The 25,719-nt window shown below is 41.9% G+C and overlaps 1 protein-coding gene across 7 annotated transcripts in view; it reads left to right on the top strand.

Annotated features, from left to right (window-relative positions):
• Window positions 1-25,719, top strand: part of LIMS1 (LIM zinc finger domain containing 1) — a 158,517-nt gene that overhangs the window by 99,164 nt on the left and 33,634 nt on the right. The window contains exon 1 of one of the 7 annotated variants that reach the window (XM_023552639.2): window positions 534-4,727. The exons of 3 other annotated variants lie outside the window; for them this stretch is intronic. In XM_023552639.2, coding sequence (XP_023408407.1) covers window positions 4,654-4,727 — 74 coding nt within the window. In that variant the 5' untranslated portion in view covers window positions 534-4,653. 3 more of the 7 variants (XR_010317910.1, XM_023552642.2, XM_003413621.4) reach the window with 3 other exon arrangements.

Consider the following 25,719-nt stretch of genomic DNA (forward strand, 5'->3'; position numbering starts at 1 on the left):
GTGCAGCTTAGTGATATCAGTGATATGAGTCTGGTTGTGTTAACCATAACCCTTAGTTGATGCCAGTTTTCCCATCCCCGTAGACAAAAATTTACTACTTCCCAGAGAATGATTCCCTCTCCCCACCCCGACTCCTGCCCCAGTAACCACTAATAACCATTGATCTCTCCATATTTACCTATTCTTGTTATTTCATATAAGTGAGATCATACAATATTTAATATTTGTCCTTTTTTATGATTGACTTATTTCTCTCAACATAATGTCTTTGAGGATCGTCCATTTTGTATCATGTATTAGGATGTCATTTCCTTCATGGCTGGGTAGTATGTCATTGTATGTACTGTATTTTTAAGCAAATAATATGCACCTTCTATGTGTGTTTGCCAGCATCATTCCCGCCCCCCTGCGAGGTATTTTTATAAGCGCCCGCTATGCCAATTTTTTTGCATGTTGCTGTTAAAAAAAATTAGCATAGTGTGTGTGGGGGGGGTGTGGCTGGCAAACAGACATAGAAAGCGCATGTTATTTGTGTAAAAATATGGTATGTACCACATTTTGTGTATCCGTTCATCTGTTGATGAGCACTTAGGTTGTTTCTGCCTTTTTGCTATTGTGACTAGTGCTGTAATGAACATAGGTTTACATATGTCTGTCTGTGTGTTGCTACTTTTAAACCCCTAGGAGTGAAATTGCTGGGTCCTTAAAAAAAAAAAAAAATTAGGGTAGTTTTATTTCTAATTTTTTTTTTTAGGAATCGCCATACCGTTTTCCAAATGGTTGTACAGTTTTACATTCCCACCAGCAATGGATAAGGGTTCCAGTCTTCCCACATCCTCCCCAACATTTGTTATTTTCTGTTTTTGTGATCATTGCCAGTCTAGTGGGGGTGAGGTGTTACCACTGTTGTTCTAATTTGCATCTCTCTAATGGCTGATGAGAGCCCTGGTGGTGCAGTGGTTAAAGAGCTCAGCTGTTGAACAAAAGATCAGCTGTTCTTATCTACCAGCCACTCCTTGGAAACCCTGTGGGGCAGTTTTATTCTGTCCTATAGGGTCCCTGTGAGTCAGAATCAACTCATCGACAACAGGTTTTGGCTAATGGCAATGAGCATCTTTTCGTGTTTGGTGGCTGCTTGAATAGTCTCGTTGGTGAAGTGTCTGTTCATGTCCTTTGCCCATTTTTTGGTTGGGTTATTTGTCTTTTTGTTGTTAAGCTGTAGAAGTTTTGCATATTTTCGATATTAGACCCTTATTGGTATATGATTCCTGAAGATTTTTTCCCGGTCTAGGTTGTCTTTTTACTCTTTTGATAATGTCTTTTGAAGAACATAAGTATTTAATTTTTATAAGGTTCCTGTTACCTATTTTGTCTTCTGCTGCTTGTGTATTTGTTGTTGTATTTGATAATCTGTCATTAAAAAGAAAAACCTAGATCCTGTAGTTTCACCCCTTTATTTTCTTCTAAGAACTTTATGCTTTTAGGTTCAACAGTTAAGTCCTTGATCCATTTTGAATTAGTTTTTGTGTATGATGTGAGTATGGGTCCTGCTTCGTTTTTCTGCATGTGGAAATTTGATTTTCCCACCGTTTGTTGACGAGACTATTCCTTCCCCATTGAAGGGACTTAGCGCCCTTGTCGACAGTCAGGTGACCATAGATGTATAGATTTATTTCTGGGCTCCCAATAATATTCCCTTGTTCTGTGTATCGTTAAACCAGTACCGGGCTATTGTGATTACTGTAGCTGTATAGATCATAATGTATTCCTAGAAGTCCTACGTTTTGAAATTCTTACATTTTGAAATCAGGAAGTGTGAAGCCTCCTACCTACTTTGTTCTTCTTCAAAAGTGCTGTGCCTATTTGGGGCCTCTTTCCCTTCTGTATAGAGTTGAGGATTAGTTTTTCCATCTCTGTGAAAAATGCTTTTGGAATTTTGATCAGGAGTGCATTGAATCTGTAGATTCTTTGGGTAGCACTGTCATGCGTCGCTTAACATCCATGATGTGTTCCTTGAAAACAGGATGTTTGTGGTTTGGACACTGCACAAACACCCTATTACGTACTTAACAAAGCCATATGGGATACCTTCTTTTTCACTTCCAAATTGTTATTTCTTTGCCTCTTGCTGTTGCCATCGCTAGCACTGGTTTTGCTATGTTGGGAGTCATAGTGCACTTCACCGATAAGCTCCAACACTCAGGAGACACGCAGTACACAAGACTGGATGCTGCTGCTTGTGAGTCGAAGCATACACTGTTATACAGTAAACTTCATATTCGTAAGTAGGGAAAGTTCACGTTAAAGTAGCGATAGAAAGTGCAGTACGGAACATACATAAGCCAGTAACGTAGACATTTATTATGACTATTGACGCATGTGTTATAGATTATGTACCATATCATTGTACACCTGACAGTGCAGTTGCTTTTTATACAGGGGACATATGTATGCAAGAAGCTGTTGCATTTGATACACCCAGTTACATCCACTATGTCCCATTGTCTGATTGGGATTTCTGAACTCTATTGTAACCTTATGGGAGCATGGACGTGTATGCGGTTGGACGTTGCTCAGATAGACTTTATGTGGCGCATGACTGTGTTTTTCAGGTTGCTGGTCATTTTTGGCTGAAAAACTAGTGCTCATATTTTGATTTTAGAAATAGGAAGTCCATTAGACAATTAGGGGCATAAAACTGCAGCTTTGCCATTACGGTCTGTTTTATTTAATTGCTCAGTGAGAGCTCATTTAGTCTTCATAACAGTGAAAACATGGCACAATTAATAAGATGTACTTGCTCTGTTTGAAACAGGGAGGTATCAGTTTGTTAGTGTTGCCTTTAAAAGTTAGTCGTGCTTTCCGTCATGTGTTTAAGAGTATAATCCACAATATACGTTACTGGTTTTATAGACACACCTGCTCACACCTCCAGTAATTAGCATAAATGTTACATGATTCTGTTCTCCCCTTCCTCTCTTTTTTGCTTAAACTTTTTGTTTTCGGATAATTTTAGATTTACACATAAGTTATAAAGATAGTACAGTTGTCCCTCTTTCAATTTGACTTCCTAATTTTGGTCCCACTGTCTTCCCTCCGGAGCCTTGGCGGTGCAGTGGTTAAGAGCTCAGCTGCTAACCAAAAGGTCAGCAGCACAACTCCACCAGCCAGTCCTCGTAAACCCTATGGGGTAGTTCTGCTCTTTCCCATAGGATCGCTGTGAGTCAGAATTGACTCAGTGGCAGTGGGTTTTGTTTTTTGGTTTGTCCTCCCTCCATCTCTATTTAAGGTTTACTCCTCCACTTACATACCAGATTAGATCTTGTCCTGACTCTACAAGGACTTTGCTCAGATATTTAACTCTTCCTTTAGCATTTTTAATCTTCTTCTATCTTAAAATATAGAATCATCCTATTTCCCTCCTTCAGTAATAGCTGTCCCAAAAACATTGTAACTTTTGTCTGTCACCTAACCCAAAACCGAAAACATCCCAAACCCGTTGTCGAGTCGATTCTGACTCATAGTGACCCCGTGTGTTTCAGAGTGGAACTGCTCCATAGGGGTTTTTTGGCTGTAATCTTTACAGAAGCAGATCAATCGCCAAGACTTCTGTGGAGTTGCTGAGTGAGTTTGAACCACCAACCTTTAGGTTAATAGTTGAGCACAAACCACTTGTACCACCCACGGATGTCACCTAACCACTCGTTCTCACTCCTCTAATCATAACTGTTCTTATTCCTCTGCGGCCTAGCTTCTGACCCCACCATTTTACAATGCCCTGTGTCATTTGGTGGAGCCCTCGTGGCACATTTGTTAAGCATTTGGCTGCTAACCAAAAGGTCAGTGGTTCAGATCTACCACCTGCTCCTTGGGAACCCTGTGAGGCAGTTCTCCTTTGTCCTATAAGGTTGCTATGAGTTAGAATCGACTTGACAGCCCCGGCTTTGGTGTGGGTGTGTGTGTGGGTGTCATTTGATCAGTCATGGTTCTAGGTGGGAAGCAACAGAAACAGATCTCGCTAATTTAAGCAGAAAAGCATTTTATTGGAAAGATACCCAGTTGCTCACAGAATTGACAAAAATGGGAAGGCTGAAGAACCAAGCTTAGAATGGGCAGGAACCCAGGGAGGCCAGACAGCAGGAACCACAGCCACAACAACAGTGCTGGAACAGGCTGGGCAAGGTAGCACCACAGGTGCCAGTGTACAATTGGTGTAACCCTGCTGGGTGCCGATTTCTAAATAGTCTCAGCTTAGAGTTACTTGCGCAAGATTCAAGGTCCCAGGAGAGAGTATAGGATTGGCAGAGCCTATGTCAAGTGCCAGCACTGTACTGCCTGGTGGTAGAAGCGGGAGTTTGTGCCCCACTTCAGCTTCTGTAGTGGGAAGGAGGCTCCACCCCCCACTCCCAAGGTCTCACTATAACCTTTAGGTTGGTAGTGAAGTGTAAACTGTTTGCATCACCCAAGGACGTGGATCTAGTTACTTCCCCTTTACTTCTTGAAATGTGTTGGCAGTGGGGGCGTAGTGGTTAAGAGCTTGGCTGCTAACCAAAAGGTCAGCAGTGGAATCCACCAGCCACTCCTTGGAAACCCTATGGGACAGCTCAACTGTGTCCTGCAGGGTCGCTATGAGTTGGAATCGACTCGACGGCCATGGGTTTTCTTTTGTTTTGGAAAAAATTTCTCGTCCCTTCATCTCCACAGCACTGCCTTTTCTTAGGTTACCTGTAAGTTATTGCTTCTTTTCATTTTCTCCTTTGTCTTCTTTTCACATTTCCCAGAGTTCTTCAGTATTCATGACTTCAGGTATCATCTGTGTGAAGGTGACTGTCAAATTCAGGGTGGAGTCATTTCTAACTCTCATTTAGAGACTAGCACAGTTTAAACTAGTAGATGCTCAGCTAATATTTGTGCATGAGTATATGAATGAAATTAAGCATTGAAAGCAGTTTATTGAATCATTTATTGAATAGGCAGAGAAATCCAAATAGGGTGTTTAGATTTGTTTTTCTAAGCTAAGCCTTAAATCCATTAGGCGATAATAGAATTAGCATAAATGGGGATTTTAAAACCAAGATCCCAAATATACCTTCTTCTAATCTCCCCAAAGTAAAGGGATCTCGTTACCTCATTGAAATAGTGCATTGTATATGAGAAGTATATTGGAGTATACCGGAAGACACTCAGTAGGATGGGTTAACACAGTGACTGGAACAGTGGACTCAAGCATAGCAGCGACTGTGAGGAGGGGGCAGGAAGGGGCAATGTTCGTTCTGTTGTACCTCGGGGCACTGTGTGTCGGAACCAACTCTGCAGCACCTAACAAGAACAACAACATATTGTATATTTTGTAATGTGGGGAGAAATTTCAGTGCATTTATCTTTGAAGTTAAAAAATATGACAGTAATAGGTTTTATAAAGTTTCTTGTAAAAACAGAATGCTTTTTGACCATATGTGCTTGAAACGTTATTGGTAGGTTTTGTGGCCACGATAACCAATTCTAGAAGTGTATTTCTATCATCTTTGTACATCTCTGTGTTAACCATTTGCTATTATTTTACAACTATTTAAAGGAAAGTATGGTTGAATGGTATTGGGATGAAATGGTATATTGTCAGATTTTCTAATTGCTTGGAGATAATGGGAATGAAAAAAATTGGCACTATTTTGGAAAGAAATATGAGTATGCATGGAACTAGAAATGGCCAGAAGCTTAAATGTAGGGTTCTAGTTTGCAATGTTTTAGCCATGTTTGGTGGGGGTACAGGGGTAGGAGGGAGAGACTTACAGGATTGTTTATAGGCAAGATTCTTTTCTATGAATAAGCCTAGGATGTCCCTCCTCCCTTTAATGTAAAGAGAGAGAAGGATATTCAGCTACCAGTGACTTAGCTTTCACTCACAGTGTTGTTGATAGCTGCTGTTGGGTTGGCCCCCAACTCATTGCAAGCCCGTACACGGCAGAATGAAAGGCTGCCTGGTCCCGTCCTATCCCCATGATGGGTTGCAGATCGGACCTTTGCGATCCATGGGGGCGTTTCATTGGTTGATTTTTTTAGAAGTAGATCACCAGGCTTTTCTTCCTAGTCCACCATAGCCTGAAAGCTCTGCTGAAACCTGTTAAGCATCATAGCAACATGCAAAATTCAACTCTTAGGGACTAAAGGGGCACACCAGCCCTGGGGCAAGGACTAGAAGGCAGGAGGGGACCCGAAAGTTGGTAATAGGGAACCCAAGGTCCAGAAGGGAGAGTGTTGACACGTCGTGGGGTTGTTAACCAGTGTCATAAAACGATATGTGTACTGACTGTTTAATGAGAAACTAGTTTGTTCTGTAAACCTTCATCTAAAGTACAGTAAAAATAAAAGTTTACAGAAGATTTGAAATCACAAAACAAAACTCTTATGGATAGTGGCTGCGCATGAGGTGCGATGACCAGGAATCAAACCCAGGTCCCCCGCGTGGAAGGGGAGAATTCTACTGTTGAGCCATTACTGCCCTCAGAATCGAGTTGGCTAAATACCAGACTGTTTCAGGAAAACAGTCAACATTTTTAGAGCTCCTGATTGTCAGGGCATGAATGAATAAATAAATGAATGCAGATATCAACTCTGCAACAAAGTTTCCATTTGAGAATCTCAGAAAAGCAGTAGGTAGTTACTATATCTTTGGGCCTCTCTGAATCTCAGTTTCCTCCTTCTGTAAAAAGAAAGGATTGGTCAGGTCAGAAACTTTTAAAAGAAACATTTTTTCCAGACAGATTTTTGCTGGGGGCTATGGAATAGGAAAAACAAAAGTGGAGGTGCTTTGTGGAAGTGATGTGAGAAAGGAGGGGGCCAGCCGTGATTCTTCTCCTGATCACCTTCCTCTTGTCTGTGGCAGCTGCCAGGGCATCTCCTCTCAGGAGAGCATCATCTGAAAACCAGCAGGGGGTGTCCTCGAGAGTCTGCGATTTTGAAACGGTGGAATTCAAACATCCCTGTACTGAACCTCCTCCAAAATTCCCTATCCTGCATTATACACTTGTAAGAAACAAAAGGTTAACCATATCGTGGTTACATGCCGAAGTATTCATGGATCAAATAATACAGCGTCTTGGGTTTGCTTCATAATAGTTTACGGTTGAAGAGTAGATACAGCCATTTGCCCATGGTTTGATAACTCTTGGAGTTTGGTGCGATTCATTATACTGTTCTCACTAGTCTAATACGTGTTTGAAATCCTTCAGAATCAGAGGTTTACATTTTCTGCAATATTTATCGTGGGGACTAGCACAATTTTAAACTTTCTTATGAACTATCACATAATTTTTCATTTATTTGGGGCTTATCAGTGGTTGTGCCCCACGCAGACACCTACGTACCAGTAGTCAAGTTATAGTAAAGTGGCACCAGGTTCCCTGTGCCGTCAGCCAGCATGTCAGTTGGCATGTAAGCCAAACCAGTATTTCACTGTTTATGTCTCTGATGTGTGTAATTTGGAGGTGGGGTGGGGTAGAGGGTGGGATGGAAAGAGGTAGGCTCCTTTACCTTAAACTTTAATGTCTGCCTATGGTAATTATTTAGCCTTTCGCATTTTATACCAAAAAAGAAAAAATGTTTTGTAATCTCAAAATGTGGGGGAAAGAGACTGGACTAAGAAACTCAAACATCTCAAATTACTGCCTTTACCTCCAGGGAGCAGAGATGGGATTTGTTTCATTTTTAAGACAATTAAGTTTATTTTAAAAATATGAACTTGGCTCACAGTGTGTGGGCTGCTGAAGATGGCTGTGAAAAGTATGGATGGAGTCTTCAGAGACTGGGTCCCAAGTCTTGTATCACCGCTTACTAATTGACCTTTGCAAGTTGATTATTGTTAGGAGCTTAAGTTTCTCCATTTGCCAGCTGAATATGATTTATAAAAGGAGAAAGTGTTTTGATAGTAACAGATTTAGAGCTGCTCAAGGAGGATTTATTGTGTTTCATTTTGAATATCAAATGATTACATGCTTTCCATTTTTCCTATTTGGGAGGCGACATCTGTTTGGAAAGCAGAAAATCAACTGTGCTTTGTTTCCTAAGTGCCTTGTGTTATTATTTCACTTGTTGGATTCAGCTGTCTTCTCTCCCTTGGAAGACACCATGTTAAAAGTGTTAGAGCCACGTAAGATGTAGGAGTGAGGTGCCTCAGAGTCTAGCAACAAACATTCTCATCAAGTATGATGAGATGGTGAAGGAAAAACCCAAGGTCATGTGTGCAGTCAGAATTCTGATGGTTCTTGACAGCTTGAGGCAGTGCCAGGCTTCAGGCCATGATATCGATGTTTAGGGCCAAATCAGTGGGAGATGAAGTGGAGAAAAGCCTCCTGACTTCTCTTTCTGCTGCTTCAGCTTTGGAAGTACGAGATGGAGTGCTCATGTTATTGAAGAACCCAAGTGTACGTAATGGTGTGACTTTAGCAGCTTCTACAGAGCCCTGCGTCGTCCTCTGGGATGGTGGCCTGTGAGCTCTGCTGGAATACTGACTCAGACTGTCTAAATTTAGATGAAAATATTAAGCACAATGTAAGGTAAATTGACTTCCAGCAATTAGAGGCGATCTATACCTGACTAGCAAATGTATGATTGATTTCTGAATAAGAAAATACTGATGTTGCCTTATGAACCATTACAATTTTTTTTTCTGATTATTGTATTTGTGCTCAGATTAATTAAACTCTACCAGGTAATTTTCCCCCTTGATACATTCTCCCTCCTATTCCAGGAAGCATAATGCACCCATATGACTCTTAAATGCTTGCTCATGATAAAATGTTGGTTTTGTCCTTTGAACTGCTTGTTCCCTCCCTTCACTTTTGCTACCATCTTAACTCTCAGTAATTGGTTTGGTGAGTTTTTTCCACTTAGCCTAGAATTTTTGCGTTGTTTGGCAAATAAATGGTTGATGTGGTGTTGCTTTTTAACACAGAATTATTTCCTTTATTTCAGGGCAGTTTTATTTGAAAGGATTAAGTTTTATCAGATAAAACTGTCTCTTGAAATAGTCCGGTGGTCATTTGTCTTTAATAGATTATTGCTATGGAAGAGCAGAAATGACTACGGCAAACAGTTAATGCACTTGGCTGCTAAGCGATAGGTTGGAGGTTTGAGTCCACCCAGAGGCACCGCAACACAAGTCTAGTGATCTGCTTCGGAGGAATCGGCCGTCGAAAGCCCCGGGGAGCAGTTTTACTCTGGATCGTGGGTCCCTGGACCACCATGAGTGGGAGTTGACCTGACAGCAGCTGGTTTTGGTTGGTGAGATAGGGCTTAGCTCATTGACTTCTGATACAACCGTTGTTAGAGGGTTAGACGTCTCTCTTACTTATATTCAGTCCCCATAGTTCATGAGTTTATTTGAACCATCCTCAGCATTTCATTGTTTGATTTGTTTTCTTATTAGATCCTGAGCTGTTTGAAAACCCAGTTATTTTGGTTTTTTTTCTGTTTTCCCAGCTTAATAATCTGGACTGGTGCCAAGTTAGCTTTGATTACATTTTTGCTTCCTTACTTACGAACTGCCATGGAAGAGATCGTTCTGTTGAATGCTTTACGATGCTTGGATAAAAGCTCGAATTAAAGGATAGGATAGACACAGAGTTTATTCAAGTGTGCTTTTGATGTCCTGAAGACCCAGGTGTCAGTTTTGTTTATAAAGAGATGAGAGCAAGGAGTTTTCTTGCCCTACAGTCAGGAAGGTTTAAGTTGTTTTACATCATTTATGTAATGTTTAAAAAAAATGTGTGTGTATGTCAACTACAGATGTAACTGAAATGGTCACCCTGAGCTCCATGGTTCTCCTCTCCTCAAGCATTTTTCTAGAGCCTGTCTTGCACATTGTTCTTTAGAAATAGTATTTCTTGAAGGCTGATGTTTGAGGTGGGAAATGGGCACTGGGTTTGGCCTCTTTGTGGCAGAGTAGAGGCAAAGCTCCAGGAGGAAGAGGAGGGGGGTGGTGATGTCACGAGGGAGGAAACAAGCTGAACAAAGTCAGCCCCTATTCAGCCAGTTCAGTACCTGTCCTGTTTGAGGTTAGGGCCTCCCACCAGGAGGCTGTGAAAGGGAAGGGAAAGGATGAATATGGGGCTAGCTTCTGCTCTCCCTTGTGGCAGCTGCCATCTTCCACATCACACCCGTTCTTCAGTGACCCTTACATTGATTCAGTATGCCCACCCTTCAATTCAGTTTTTGTATCAATGGGGATTAGGAGAGAAGTAGATGATTGATGAGGAAAGAGAAGAGATAAGTAAGTATGGGATTTTTTAAAGCTCATTTCATAACATATTAGCTTAGAATATCATTATATTACATTCTAGATTTTGCCTGATTCCCTGAGAACATTTGGAAGCTTATATAGAACATTGCCCTTAGTCTTTATGTTCTCGCAAGGTCCTTCCCGAAGCTGTGCCTAAGTGTACCTACTCCACAGCTTTCTGACTCCGGCACCTGGCCGTGACAGTGCCTCTGGAGAGATGCCACTGTGTAAGTGTTCAGGGACACACATGGCCATTTTCACCACAAATATTCTGAAATTGAGGGACTATTTAGAAAGCAGGTTGTCACTCAGTTTTTCTGCAGTTGTAATATGGCAGGAAGAGAAACATAGGAATAGCCATGACTAAGAAAACACGTATGTAACACTCACAGTAAAATAGTATCAAATACCCCACAACAAAGTGTGTCTGCTAGCTTGCAGTTCTTATCATCAGCCTCCTTATAATCTTCAAGAAAGGTGAGCAAGGAGAAAGAGGAGTGAAAGTTTAGGCTCCTTTACTGCCCTCTTTCTTGAGGACTGAAATAGAGGTTAAGTGCTCGCTTACTAGCCGAAAGGTTGGCTGTTTGAACCCACCCAGAGGCTCCTCAGAAGACAGCCCTGGTGATCTACTTCTGAAAGGTTCCAGCCTTGAAAACCATATGGAACACAGTTCTACTCTGAAGCACATGGGGTCACCATGAGTTGAAATCAACTTGAGGGCAACCAACAACAACATCATCCCTGTTTTCATTCTTCCAAGCCTCTTCATGAGGGCATAACCCAGTGTGAAATACTCTAAGAACCCACACTGACTGGCCTCCAGATGTGCTACTTGTACCAGAGAATGCTGTCAGGAAGAGGGTACCCTGGTCAGCACTCGGGGACTTCCGTGTTCTCTGGCCCTGGGTTGAACAATGAGTCCATTTGTGGCTTCTGGCTTGGAGAAACTTAGAATGCAGCAGACTGACTTGGACTCCTGCATAACTGACCGCTTTAGTATGTCTACCTTTATAACTACCTCCTCCCAACCCTTCGAGTTTCTGATGCAGACACAGCTGTTCTAGCTTGTTAAGTGACACGCGTGCCTCTTACAGTGATAAGGGCCCATGTGCTTGGATAAAGGGTCCTTAAGGTCTAAGGAGGAAACCCTGGTGGCGTAGTGATTAAGAGCTATGGCTACTAACCAAAAGGCCGGCAGTTCGTATCCACCAGGCACTCATTGGAAACTCTATGGGGCAGTTCTACTCTGTCCTGTAGGGTGGCTATGAGTCAGAGTTGACTCCACGGCAGTGGGTTTTTTTTAAGGTCTAAGAACCATCACTTAAGAGCCTCAATTTAGCCCTCCTGTATCAGTCTGGGTTGAATCAGGAGAGAAAAAAAATCACATAGCAATTTGAACAGGGAAGGTTTAATATAAAGATACAAAGAAGTATTGGCTCTAAGAGAGGGTTGGAGTGACAAGGGGTCAGCTTAGTAAGAGGAGAATGCTAAAGCCTGTAGGAGCAGCAGATACAAGGAGCAGCCTACCCTTAGGGCTGAGATAGAGCCCCCAAGGAGGAGCTCCCCTCTCCCCCTTGTCCCTTCCTCATCCCCAGGACACACTGCCCTGAATCACTGAATACAGAGGAGTTGCTAAGGTGCTGCACCAGTGAAACTTGTTGAAAATCTGAACTCACAGGACATCTAACCTCTAGGGTGCCGGGAAGGCTGTCCTTGGTGAGTTGCCTCACTAGAGGCGCTGCACTACAAAACAGCGTGAGGCTGGAGGAGGGGAGCATTGCTGGGGGCTCCTGTCCGCTGCCATGCACTGCGGGCGCCACAGGCACCCTGCTACTAAACCACTAACGGGGCCGGTGCCAGGGAACCTGCCTGCTCCTGGGTGCTTCTGGCTGCTGCGCATTGTAGTGGAGGGACACTGAAGGAACTGAGTGCTGCAGGAGCCTGGTGGAGAGAAAGCCCTGCACTGCGGGAGCTTACTGCGGGAGCTTGCTGCGTGAGCACTGCCGGCGCTCCCTGCGGGCTCGTGGCCGGAGCTTGGTGCAGGAGCCACGGGAGCCTGGAAGCAAAGCTCTTCCTCCTGCTATCTCTCCAGCTCCCTCTACTGACAAAGCTCCCGTACCAGCTAGCAAGGAAAACTGTTTACCTCTGTGTGTCACGGAGTAGGCAGTAAATCGTTCACTGACACAGCCCCTCCCCACCATGAAAAATATCCCAATAATACTCTGTGAAGGAAACGAGTGGTTCTGTCAGAGGCCATAATTACCACTCTTTTATGTATTACCCGATTTATAGAATACCCCTTCTTGAGAAGAGCTGAAGGAATTGAACAAAGAGCTTCCTACTTAACCCAGTGAACTGCTTTCATAAATCAGAGCTCCTTCTGTGACAGAAGATGGTGAGCTGTGTGGAGGGAGAGAGGGGCAGGGGGAGAACAGGGGACAGGAGAAAAGGAGGAGCGTCCAAAAGGGACTCGGAAGCTGAAGCCCCCGCTGAGTGTCTGTGTGTCTGTGTCTGTGTAGAATGCCACTAGCAGATGGTAGCCAGGTCTCCTCTGACCTTATATTATTTCTTTGTGCATCTTTTTAAAATCATGCTTATGGGAAAACCTGTCATCGTAGCTAAAATAGTTCCTTGCCTTTCTGTGTACACCTCACACTGTTTAAAATTAAAGAGAAGGAACTTAAAAAAATTTTTTTAAGTTATTTTTACACAAAACAATATGTGTACTAATTGTTTAATGAGAAGCTAGCTTGTTCTGTAAAACCTTCATCTAAAGTACAGTAATAAAAATAGAGCAGAGAGGAGGTAAAAAAAAAAAAATTATTTTTAGTTCCTTTGCTGGAGCCTGGCCAACATTTTCTAATGCTGTTTAATGAAGTAAAGTATACACTCAAAGCTTGTTTTATGTGAAAAAAGAAAATAACTGACAGTGTCAGTTAGGAATATGTAGATTTAAATTAGAAAGGGTTAATTGTTTTCACTTGACTTGAATGAAATGTTGCCTCCTGAAATTCTCTTGAGAATTTGTTGTCTTTTACCTTATCGTTGAGGAAGGCAAATCTCACGTTAAGCTTAGTCACAAAATAAAAACTCCCACTGACTTCCTCTGCTGACTTAGCTGAAGGTCAGCGTTTGGTGAGCTACCCTGGCTGAGCCAGAACTAAAATAAGAATAACTTAGAGACAGAAAGTCTGGTGCTGGTGGCCACCACATGGTAAAAGGAGCTCATGGATACCACTCGGGAGGGTTTCCCTCATAACCTGGGCCTTCTTCTGAATTAATATTCTTAGCTACAAGCTCTGTTGTTCTATGTTTAGAAGAGAAGGTTTTCTCAAACTTGAGTGTATTGTTCAGGACACAGTATATCTTTAAAAAAAAAAGACACTTAAGGGTGAGAATATGTTAGTAGGTCAGAGCAGGAATAAAAGGGAGAAGTTATTTCAACAAATAGAGGAACTACTACAGAGATGCTTTCCATTAAAGGTTTTTGCAAATTCAAGGAAAATGGTCTAATCTGTGAGAGAGAATTTTATGAACGTTTTACATGGATCAGACACACTGCTTACTTATGTGGGTGACTATGGGGATCTGGTGAGAGAAAACTTGTGAGCTTGTAGATTTTAAAATGCAGTGATTGTAGTTCACTGAGGAGAGAAGTTTGGGTTGGAGTACCTGAGGTGGAGTCAGTTGTCTGTTCCACCTGCCCTGGAGTTTCTGGGGAAGGAAGCCCCTCACCAGTGAGTGCTTGGGAGTGAAGGATTGGTCCCTGCTTGCCCTGGTTAAAGAGCACTCTGCAGTCCTCCCTTCCTCTGTCCTTCTCAATCTTGTTGTCTGAAGACTTTTCTTAAGAGATGCATTTTGAATAATTGTGTACTACAACAGTGCTTGGTACCATGAAGGGTATAAAGACTCTCTGGAAGAAGTTTTTACATTAAAGGGTTTGTGATGTTTTTCAGGAGATAAGGAACACCTTTACAATACGAAAACACAGCATTACACTTTACTGAGGCCTGACCCACTCACTGAATAGGATGTGCAGTGTGGATTGTAGCTGCCAAAGAGAAGATCGGTTAGGGCTGAAATATGCAAAGAAGGCTTCTTAGAGAAGACATGGAGGAGGAATTGGAGGACTGGGCAGGTCTCAGATAGACAGAACTTTCAGAAAAGGTGGACAGTAGTATTCATCCAAAGATTTTATGTTTTTTAAACGTATCACCCAATACTAGAAATGTTGATCATCAGTGTTAAATATGAAACAATCACCTTGCAGCAATCCTGTTTTTATTTAAAATCACCTGCGTGCATATGCATCTAAAAAGATGGAGGGCAGAATGGTTAAGTGCTTGTCTCTGGCGGGGATATCCATGATTCTTCTCTGCCTTTTCTAAATTTTCTGTAATGAGCTAGATTACTTCTGGGCTGATGGCGGTGGGGAAGTTCAACTTAAAAAAAATACTGTCCAATGATCCTGTCTCAGAGTTTACTTATCTTTTCACATACACAGGGGTTACAGAAACTGAGGGTGCTTCATTTTTCAAATAATTTATTTCTGCTTTAAACGGTTCTTTTTTGCTGCACATTCTGCTGCTTTCCCAGTCCCGTTTCGGTGTATTTCTTCATATGATGGATTGGCTCTGTGAAGACAGTTTTTTTCATTGTGGAAGAGACAGTGTGCCTAATTTAGTTGCAGGTAGTGAGTCAGCTGTGTTGCCTTTGTGTGGAGAGGGGCAGGTGTTACATGTCTTGAACTCTGTTGATTTTTCTGTGCGTCATGATTCAGGATGTCTTTTGGTAAAGCTGTCAATCTCAGAGAGGACCATGGAGAAAGGGAAGCATGCTGTGATGACCTTTGTTTCAGTCTCTCCTCCATCTTCCCTGGGCTCAGTGTTCTTCACAAGCTGAAGTCTTCTGTGAGTGGATATTTCATTGGTTTGGTAATGTGGGAAAATTTTTCTACAAATCATCCAGAGAGAGATGGTAGTTGTCCTTAGGTGCTGTTGAGTCAGTTCCAACTCATAGCAACCCTCTGTACAACAGAACTGAACACTGCCCGGTCCTGCGCCATCCTCATAATTGTTATGCTTGAGCCCATTGTTGCAGCCACTGTGTCAGTCCATCTTGTTGAGGGCCTTCCTCTTTTTCACTGACCTTCTACTTTACCAAGCATGACATCCTTCTCCAGGGACTGGTCCCTCCTGATAACATGTCCCAAGTACGTGAGATGTAGTCTGGCCATCCTTGCTTCTAAGGAGCATTCTAGCTGTACGTCTTCCAGGACAGGTTTTTTTGTTCTTCTAGCAGTCCATGATACATTCAGGATTCTTCACCAACACCATAATTCAAAGGCAGCAGTTCTTCAGTCTTCCTTTTTTCTTGTCCAGTTTTTGCGTGCATATGAGGTAATTAAAAAAACATCATGGTTTGGGTCAGGCACACCTTAGTCCTCAAAGTGACATCTTTGCTTTTTAACACTTTAAAAAGGTCTTTTGCAGCAATGCATTGTTTGATTTCTTGACAGCTACTTCCATGGGCATTGATTGTGGATCCAGGTAAAATGAAATCCTTGACAACTTCAGTCTTTTCTCTGTTTGTCATGATGTTGCGTATTGGTCCAGTGGTGAGGATTTTTGTTTTCTTTATGTTGAGGTATGATCCATACCGAAGGCTGTAGAAGTGCTTCACCAGAACTAGACCTATAAGTAGGCTGTCAGCACTTGTGAAAATGGTTAAGATTAACTAACTGAGTTATTGATATAACTTGTGCCCGGTATGGGCAGTTTCAGCCGCTGTTTTGTGTTACGCAGTCCTTGTGTGCGCTGAGGCAGCCGTGCAGAGATGGCACTGCCTGCTGTGACGCTGTCCCTCGGTGCACCTCTGCCCGATGGCTTTTTGAAAAGGGCGTTCTTTTCTGCCTGTGGGCTTATGCAGTAAAAGTAGGACATTTTTTCTTCAGATACAAGAGGAAGAATTTTTGCCTCACCGTCTTTTATTAGAAGCGCTGTATTTTCATTCTTGATTTCAGGAATACAAGAGTGCCTGCTCATTTTTTTCCTGAAAATTTTAAACCTGATGAGTTGTGCGTCACTCATTTTCCTGAGGAGGGAAGTGAATACACTTGATAAAATGTCACAAGGTTTAGGGTGCTTTGAATCTCTCTCCATCACCAAAAATTAATATTAAATTTTACTAAAATCTTACCCACTCACCAACTTGGTGAGTGGGTAAGATTTTAATAAAATTTAATGTGTTTCGTGTTGTAAAGATGTTCCTTATCTCCTCAAGAACATCACAAACCCCTTAATGTAACAACCAGATGCAAATAGCCTCCTGCTCACAGCTTCATTGGAATTGCTGGACATTGGTAAGGGTATTTGGGATGGTTTGGAGGGCCTGGACTGGGGGCTCCACAGTGTACAGAGGAATAATTTAATTTGCTTTTTAAATACCTGTTAAGTGAGAAATTTTTTCACTTGGTCAATTCATTTATTTTTAACATACAGTAACAAAAGCCAAAATGCCTCTGCCCTACTTTGCTGAGAGTGCCAATGAGCAATACCAGCACAGGCATGTAAAAAATGTGCGCTTTTCTTCCTTTTAAACTAGTTTGAGAAAATCTGTGCGTCTTCTCTCTCACTCTCTTACCCCTTGTTAATGAGTGTTTTCTTTTTGCTTGTGCAATCGAAGTAGGAAACAGTTTTAACAGACAAGACAAAATGGCATATTAACTGCAACCTCACATCCTTTGCTCGCCACCTTTGTCCGTTTCCCCACTGTCTGTTGAAGGAAAACACAGTGCATTTGTCCTGGAAGCTGGAAAATGGGAAGGAACTTTCCAACTCCATTATTTTTACTTGCATGTCATGCTTGTTTTGTTTTTGGTAGTCTGGGGAAATTGAGATTAAATTTTCCATTTGAGTGGGTTAGAGAATCACAATGAAAATAATTCATGTTTCATTTGGTAATTTAACCAGACTGTCTCTCAACACTTTGAATATCCCAGTATGACACAGAAGGCTTTGACTGAAGTCATTCTAGTAGTTGTTATTGCCAAGTACCTGGTTTAGTGATCTGTTATGCAAATCTGTTTGTGGAATGGGGTAAAACAAGAGTAGCATGGCCCTTTTGCTTTATAAGAGTCCTGTGGTTTAGAGGCAGTTGGTCAAAATGTTCAGCTTCTCTTTTAAAACCCCATAGATGAAATATTTGGTAATGGTGCACATAATTCAATTGTTGCTTTTTTAAAAAAAAATAAAAAATACTATTTTTTTTAAAGAGCTGCCTTTTGGTTTTGGCAGTTCTGCTCATGATTATATCCAGGCTTTAAGTATTTGAGCTCCTGGAAATAGCAGCAATTTTTTTGGTATGGTATCTCTAAGTAGGTTACTTATCTTGGACTTGTGACTTATTATCAAAGATGGAATTTGTTTTGGCAGAAATGATGGCGTTAGCTAGACTGATGGAATCTGAAGCACTGCAGCATTCCTTGCAGACCATCAGAGTGAGCCAATGTAACGTCAGATACACCGTGTACGGCCAGACTCTGTCCGGGTAGATCAGTAACGTAACGTCAGATATACCGCGTACGGCCAGACTCTGTCCCGGTAGATCAGTAACGTAACGTCAGATACACCGCGTGTGGCCAGACTCTGTCCCAGTAGATCGAGCCTTCAGTAAGTGGTAGGGCTTGGCACACAGTAGGTGATCAGAAGATGTTGAGTTTATGAAATATAAATCTGTCTGCTTTGAATGGTTAGAGGGGCTGTTTGAGGTTCAGACCCATCTTCTGAAATCTTCCAAAACCCCCAATTAGCCATGGTGGTAAGGAGTGCTAATCAGATTATAGAACCTCGTGGGAGGAACCTGAAGGGAAACCGGGGCCTAAGGCAACCCTAGTTCTTCAGGCCAGAAAAGTACTTAGGTGTTTGGAGAAGCCTTCTGAGAGGCCCCACTGTTGAGACAAAACTGGCTTTTTTGACAGGAGCTTCCCACTCTGCCACCATTGCTATTCTGACGCACCGCTGTGGTGTCAGTAGGAGTTTCAGTCCAGGGAGTTCAGATAAATAATTTTCTCAAGGTTACAGTTACAGGCTAGAGGGATTGTTTGCATTTCTTCGAGTGACATTACTAAGTGCCAGAAATGGTTTAAAAGTAACAAAACGCCTGAATCTAAAGCCTGAGCACTGGTATTTTTTTGACCTTAAATTATTGCTTATCCTCTTGGAAAAAGAGTACACATACATTTCTCTTAGCTCTGCTCTGTGGTGGCTAAATAAAACACGTGGCCGACTGAGCCTACAGTATGCTTCTGGGAGAACATGCCCCCTAACCTTTCAGACCTGGTGTCGCAGTGGTTAAGAGCTCTGCCCCTAACCAAAAGGTCAGCAGTTTGATTCCACCAGCTGCTCCTCGGAAACCCTGTGGGCCAGTTCTACTCCATCTGTAGTGTCGCTGTGAGTCAGAATCAACTCAATGGCAACGGGTTTGGTTTTTTTGGTTTGGAACCTTTCAGTGACCGCAGTGTTACTGATCCTTACTCAGGACACCGGGGGCGTACAAAAGAATCGTGTTCATTCAGCACTGGTTATGGAATTAAAAATCTGTATCATTATATGCTTGCATATTGGAAGAAACCATGTATACTGTTTCCACAGAGGTTATATACAGTCACAGAGGCTGTGACTTTTAGTCACTCGTTTATTCATTTAACAAATACCTCCAGTGGTGGGCTAGACACTTCTGGTATACCTCTTTAGATCCGTTGTAAGCACATAGTGAGTTTCATATGTTCAGAGATGATGTAACATAATATAAATAAGTAAACAATGTGATAATGTAAAAAACAAAGACTTTTTAAGAAACTATAGACGTTCCCAGAAGAGCTGCTAAAGAAAGGGCAGCAGCCTATTTGTGCTGTCATTAAAAAAAAATGGCTGTCATTAGGTAGCTAAAATGTCAGAGCTTCCTTAGCCTGACAACTGCAGTGGACGGACAGAGCTCTCGTGATTTGCCTTGATCCGCATTTTAGTTCCTTTGTCGTTCCAGGGTAAGCAGTATGTGTGAGGCACAGAGAATCTTTCTGCCTGAGGCACAGAGAATCCTTCTGCTTGCTTTATCTACCTTGACAGTAAATGGGTTAGGGTCCTTTGCTCTTAGGGAGAGGTTAATGGGAAGGAGATGTATAATACAAGATCTGGCTTTTTCTGTCCTGTCTTTTCTTCCTGCAGAGCCTCAGTCTCTCCTCTCACTCCTGCTTCCCAGTTAGCATGTCTCTTGATGATAAATGAAAATGAAAGGAGGAAAGAATAAGATCTGGTAAAATTGTAAGCTGAGAAACAGAGCCACACATCTGTCTTACACCCACATAAATGCTGTTCTCGTTGATAAAACTGACTGATTAAACAGTTTTAAGATGTTTTCGTAGTATATGATAGCTTTGATCAGAAAGCTCATTCATATTAAGGTGACGTCTGTTGAAGAGTTCTATTTAAAGTATCTGTGTGCCATGTATTCTCATTAACATAATCCCAGCTCCAAGTAGAGGAAACCAGAAAAAAGGGAAGGTCTCCTGCTTGCTTCCTCTTGCACATGGTGTTCTCTAAGTAGCATAACTTGAAGAGGCAAGAGAATTTTTACTAAATTGCCAGCACTGATGTGATTTAGCAGAAGGACATTATAGAACTATCTTGGTTGAAGATGTGGAACAGTTTAGTGGCTGATGGGGGTTAGGATTTTATTCCTGTTCAAGCCACGGTCCTCTTCTGATGGCTTTCAACTAGTAAGAACTGTGTGCTTGGCAGACTCAGAACACAAAAACAAAATACAAACTAAAAATAATTTTGCTTTATTCTTAACTTAATGTCTTATGATCAAGAATCAAAGAAAAAAAATTTTAGTAACCTCTTTAGTTTCATCAAAGGGGCAGTTAAGATTAGTAGAATACACACACATCATTCATTTTACACCTCTGTAATATTTGAAATTCTTCCTAATACATGTGTTACTTTTCTTCCCCTTCCTGTCAATAAGGATTATCTGTACTTATTTGTGTGTGTGTGTATATGCACACAAAAGACATACATACCTAGTAAAAATTGGGATCACACATCTATTAGAACAGCTAAAATAAAAATAATGACAATACCAAATGTTGATGACTATGTGGAGAAACTAGATCTCTCCAGTATTGCTGATGGGAATGTAAAATGATACAGCCACTCTGGAAGATAGTTCAGTTTTTTAAAAAAACTAAATATAAATTTAGCATACAACCCAACAGTTACACTCCCAGGCATTTATCCCAGAAAAATGAAAGCACATTCATGCAGAAACTTGTACACAGATGTTCATAGCAGCTTTATGCCCAGTAGCCAAAACTGGAAACTGCTGGTACCTAAATGTCCTTCTATGGGTGAATGGTTAACTAACTATGGTACATCTATACCGTAGAATACTACTGAGCAATAAAAAAAAAAAAAAAAAGGGTGCAAAGTGTTGATACACACAACTTAGATGCACCTCAAGGAAGCTCATGCTAAGCAAAAAAAGCCCATCTTAAAAGGTCACGTTGTGTAATTCCACTTATATAACATTCTGTAAATGACGAAATCATATAGATGGAAAACAGATAAGTGGTTGCCGGAGGTTAGGGATGAGGGAACAGCAGTGTGCATGATGTGACTATCAAGGTATAAATCGTTCTGTATCTTGGTTGTGGTCGTGATTACAGGACTGTACACATGGGATAAAATGACCTAGAACTATACACACACGTTGTACTGATGTCAGATTCCTGGTTTTGATGTTGTACCATGATTACGTAAGATGTAGTCCTTGGGGGAAATTGAGAGAAGGGCACATGGGACCTCTCTGTGCTATCTTTGCAACTTCCTATGACTATAATTATTTTGAGACAAAAAGTTAAAAATATTTGCAGACCTTTTGCATTATTTTTAGTTCCTTGGCACATGAGAGATTTCATTGAAGAGTTATATGTTCATGAACCATTGACTTTTTTCATAATTTTACTTTCTGTTTCATAAAAATTAGACTAGTTGTTATGAAGTAAGATAATTTTTTTTTTGAACTGCTGACTCAAAGTGCATGGCAGACTTGTACAGCTAATTTGCTCTTTTATTATTTCCCCTAGCTAGATTAAATAAATGGATTATTACTCCCCCCCACCCCACCCCACTTTAAGGAGCCCTGGTGATGCAGTGATTAAGCCCTCAGCTGCTAACTGAAAGGTCAGTGATTCAAACCCACCAGTGGCTCTGCACAAGAAAGACCTGGAGATCTGTTCCCGTAAAGGTTACAGCCGAGGAAAACCCTATGTGGCAGTTCTACTCTGTCATACAGTGTTGCTAGGAGTCAGAAACCACACCAAGCACACAATAGCAGCAACCCCCACTGTCCTCACTCAGCGACCACTGAGTGCCTGCTAAGTGCTAGACTCTGTTCAAGGGGCTATAGATCCAGACGTGAACAGGACAAATGTCCTGCCCTCATGGAGCTTACATTTTTGGTATGTGAAGTGAGGCTGAAAGAAGGCAAAGAGTTTGTCCCCATCTGCCCTGGTGTTCTGTTTGAACTACAGGGAAAGAGAAGTCAGCCGGTGACTGCTTCAGTGTTGCACCTCTAGGTTGATGTCTCCAGGTAGCAGTAGCTCAGTGTGGATGGAGTATTTTGGATCTGACAGTAGGATAACAGGGTTTGGAATCACTGGAGCTAGTATAGAATAGGAAGTGTGTAGAATATTGTAAGGAAGACAAACAGACAGCCTAATAGCTTCAGGCCTGAGGTGTAGTCCTCTATATCAGTTGCTGGAAGCATCAGCATAGGATGAGTTTCACAAGGAGGTAAAAAACAAAACAAAACATCGGACTTGGAACCTTCCGCTTACTAGCTGGGTGACTTTGAGGACGTTACTTAGCCTCTCTGAGAAGATAATGGGAGTCTTATTTTTTATGCAGGATGAATGAACTCTGTATGAAAGTTCATTGTAAACTGAAAAGTTGGAAAGATTAGTGTGGAGAGCACAGTGGTGGTGGGGCGCCTTACTTTTTTTACCATTAAATCATTGTCTAGAATCTTCTCCCTGGAGAGGACAAGTCCCCATGTTCCTGGAACTGGCCCCAGTACACGCTAGAATGGATAATCAAAGATAATGGAAATAAAAATTGATTCTGAGTTTTGAAGAGAGGAGCGTCTTAGGTGAAATAGAAATGTAAATAGAAGATGATTAGGTTAACTGTGAAGGGAAGTATCTTGGCAAAACCCGTGTGGTACCCCACCCTCTACCATGCTACCCCTAGTTCTGTGCATTATGTTTCTGGTCTGAGAGTCAAGGTGTTTATGTGTGTATCTGTGTCTGTCTGTGTATCTGTCTCTGTCTGTCTCTCTCTTTCCTCCCCTGACTCCTCTCTCTTATCCACATGGTCATTGTAAAAACAAAAATTGGAAAATGTAGGTAAGTGAAAGGAGAAAATAAAAGCCTATTTAAAAATGGTGATTCCCTCACTCCATCATCCTTAGGCTTGTCATGGGCAGCCTCTGAGCACCCAGCCTTTGAGTTCCTGACCAGTCCTCTGAGATCTTTAGGGTTCAAAGTAGGTAGCTTTAGTCTTATTTTCTGCTTCTAGTCACATTTTGTCCCACTCCCTAACCTTTTCTAGTCAACCTGTTTGCTCCCTAGTAATTATTTTTAATGATTTTCCCACGAGAGGATTAAAAACGTAGACTCAGAATCAGACTACCTTGGCTTTAATTCTTGGCTTTCCGGGGGTTGTTTAACACCTCGGGCCTCAGATATGAGCCCTGGTGGCACACTGGTTAAAGTGCTCAGCTGCTAACCGACTGGTGGTCCGTTCAAACCCACCAGCCACTCCACCAGAGAAAGATTCCAGCTTTGGAAACCTTATGGGGAAGTCTTGCTCTGTCCTGTAGGGTTGCTGTGAGTCAGAATTGATTCGAAAGCAGTGGGTTTGGTTTTGGGTTTTGGTGCCTCAGTTTTCTCATCTGCAAATAAAACTTCCTTCAAAGGAATGTGTGGTAAAGATTAAATGATGAGTGTTTATTGAACAGTGAGCACTTATTAACTCCCAAGTATTTATAATTATTTCTAGAGAGTCTCAGCTGCATTTTCCCGTTTGCTGCTGGTTTCATGGCTTTCCTGTGTCTATAGTGACCTGCTCTGCTGATCGTTGTTCCCGTTGCCTGTTGCTCTAGATTTTCTTTTACAGACTCCCCTTGGTACCTTGATTTTGCTGGGTTGGCGCCTTGGTACTGAGGGGACTAGGGCTTTAGAAAGATTCTGAACCCACTTGTTGCCCGTGACACACATCATCATCATCACTGCTAATCCTAATAATTCTGTAAGATGTCCCAAACCAAACCACTGCTGTCCAGTCGGTTCCGACTCACAGCAACCCTGTGGTGTGGAATGACTATAGCAAAAACACCATAACATTCTTTAATGAATAGTACACTTAATGACATCCTTAGTTATGATAAAGACCCAGAACTTTGGCTCACCTGAGTTACAGTATTAGCTGGAAATCAGTAGAAAAAAATGTTATAACTGAATTCCACCTCTTTTCTGTTTCCACTTGAGTCCATTCGTTGCGCCACATTACTGAGCTCTCACCTGTGCACCAGGAGTACTGGGATAAATAGAAGTGAAAACAGCCCTTAATTTCAGGGACTCACTGCCTAGTGGGGGGAAGCCGATAAAGAGGCACCTGTGGTAAGTATGCCCTGAAATTATGGTCAGAGAAGCTCGGTTTCCCCTGCCCTTCAGAGTGTACCAGCGCCATGAGCATCACCGGGGGGCTTATTAGAAATGCAGGATTTCTGGGGAATGTTTACAAGCTCTCCAGCAGATTCTTATGCCCACCAAAGTTGAGAAGCACAGTGTTAGTCTTGTTTAAGCCTGTTAACAAATACCCAGGACATGTGGACATTTCTTTCTCTTGAAGTCCTATGGAACAGGCCTCTATTGCTGTGGTGTAGTGTTTACGGGCACAGTCCGCTGCGGAGGCTGTGTTACTGCTTTGTGGAATGTTTTCCTGAGCTTCCAGAAAGTCTCAGTAAATCAGGACCTTCATGCTGGCTGACGGCCTTGCTGCCGGAGCTCTTAACTTGAAGCTCTAGTAGAGACCCTGGCAAGCCTGGCGGGCTGACGTACGTGGGAATAGTGGGAGTGACCCCTGGCTGGGAAGTGGGGGAGTCCTAGATATTGTTTCTCCTGCTTCTGTGCCCTGCCGCTCTTTTCCCTGGGCTCAGTGCTCTCAAGCCCTCCAGGATGGCGCTCCCGGGCAGAGTGCGTCCCTGTGCTATCCCAGAGAATGAAGAAATCCCCCAGACTGTGCTTAACAACGCCCACGAGGCTAATGGGAACGAAGACGAGAGGGCTGTGTCCAAACTGCAGCGCAGGCACAGTGACGTAAAAGTCTACAAGGAGTTTTGTGACTTTTATGCGAAATTGTAAGTGTCTCCTCTCGGGGAGAACTGCTCTTCCAGGTTCTCAGTTCACTAGCCATTTTGACATGGCTGATACTGTTTTATTTACTTTACTTTCAGTGATAGTTTTTCTTTCTGCGAGGCAGCTAGGTTGCCTTGTCATGTAAAAAAACTTCCACTAGATGAAATGCGGATGTGACAGAAAATGCCACCTTTAAAGTAAGAGTAATAAAGTCTTTGTCTTCAGTAGGTCCCCAATAATAGTACGGATATTTTCATTAGGTAGTCCAAGGAAGGGAGGTTTAGAGTTTTCATTGAGAAGATTTATACTGGAAAAAATATATACTCTAAAATGTCACAGTAATGGGGAAATCGGTTAAGAATTGAATTAAAGATGGTTTATAAAGAAATACAATTTTGTAAGTTAGGCTAATTGGATTTCAAAGTACTGTTTCCAAAAGATTGAATGAATATATAAGGATGACGTGTAACTTGTGTGTGTGTGTGTGTGTGTGTGTGTAAAGATAATGCTGTTAAACAACTCTAAATGGTTAGTCTGAATGTTTTTGTTAAAGGAATTTTAGCGCAAAAAAATATATATATATTTATTTATTTTTAAATATAGTGCAGAGTAGCCTTTAGACCAACTCAGGGAAGATTGTTGACCTGACTGAAAGTTGTAAGCTACAGTTATTACAGATCCCAAATTTGTCAAAGAAGAGGTCAGGAAAAGGTGACTGACCCGACTCTGTTTCCATCAGTCCATCCTGTCATGTTGCAGCAGATGTCATTTATCTTCACAGCTCATTGACTAGCTCTGTTTAAGACTAATTGGGGAATTGTCATTAAACTGTAACCAACAGTTTAAGTACTTGGTGAATTCTCAAGATGATTTTTGGATTTGCACGTTGTTCATTTTAAGACCAGAAAATATGTCCTGAATACTCTTAGTAAATGAAGCATGTGAATAACAGAAAGCTCGATGG

The sequence above is a fragment of the Loxodonta africana genome, chromosome 15, assembly GCF_030014295.1.
Source record: "Loxodonta africana isolate mLoxAfr1 chromosome 15, mLoxAfr1.hap2, whole genome shotgun sequence".
Classification (NCBI taxonomy): Eukaryota; Metazoa; Chordata; class Mammalia; order Proboscidea; family Elephantidae; genus Loxodonta; species Loxodonta africana.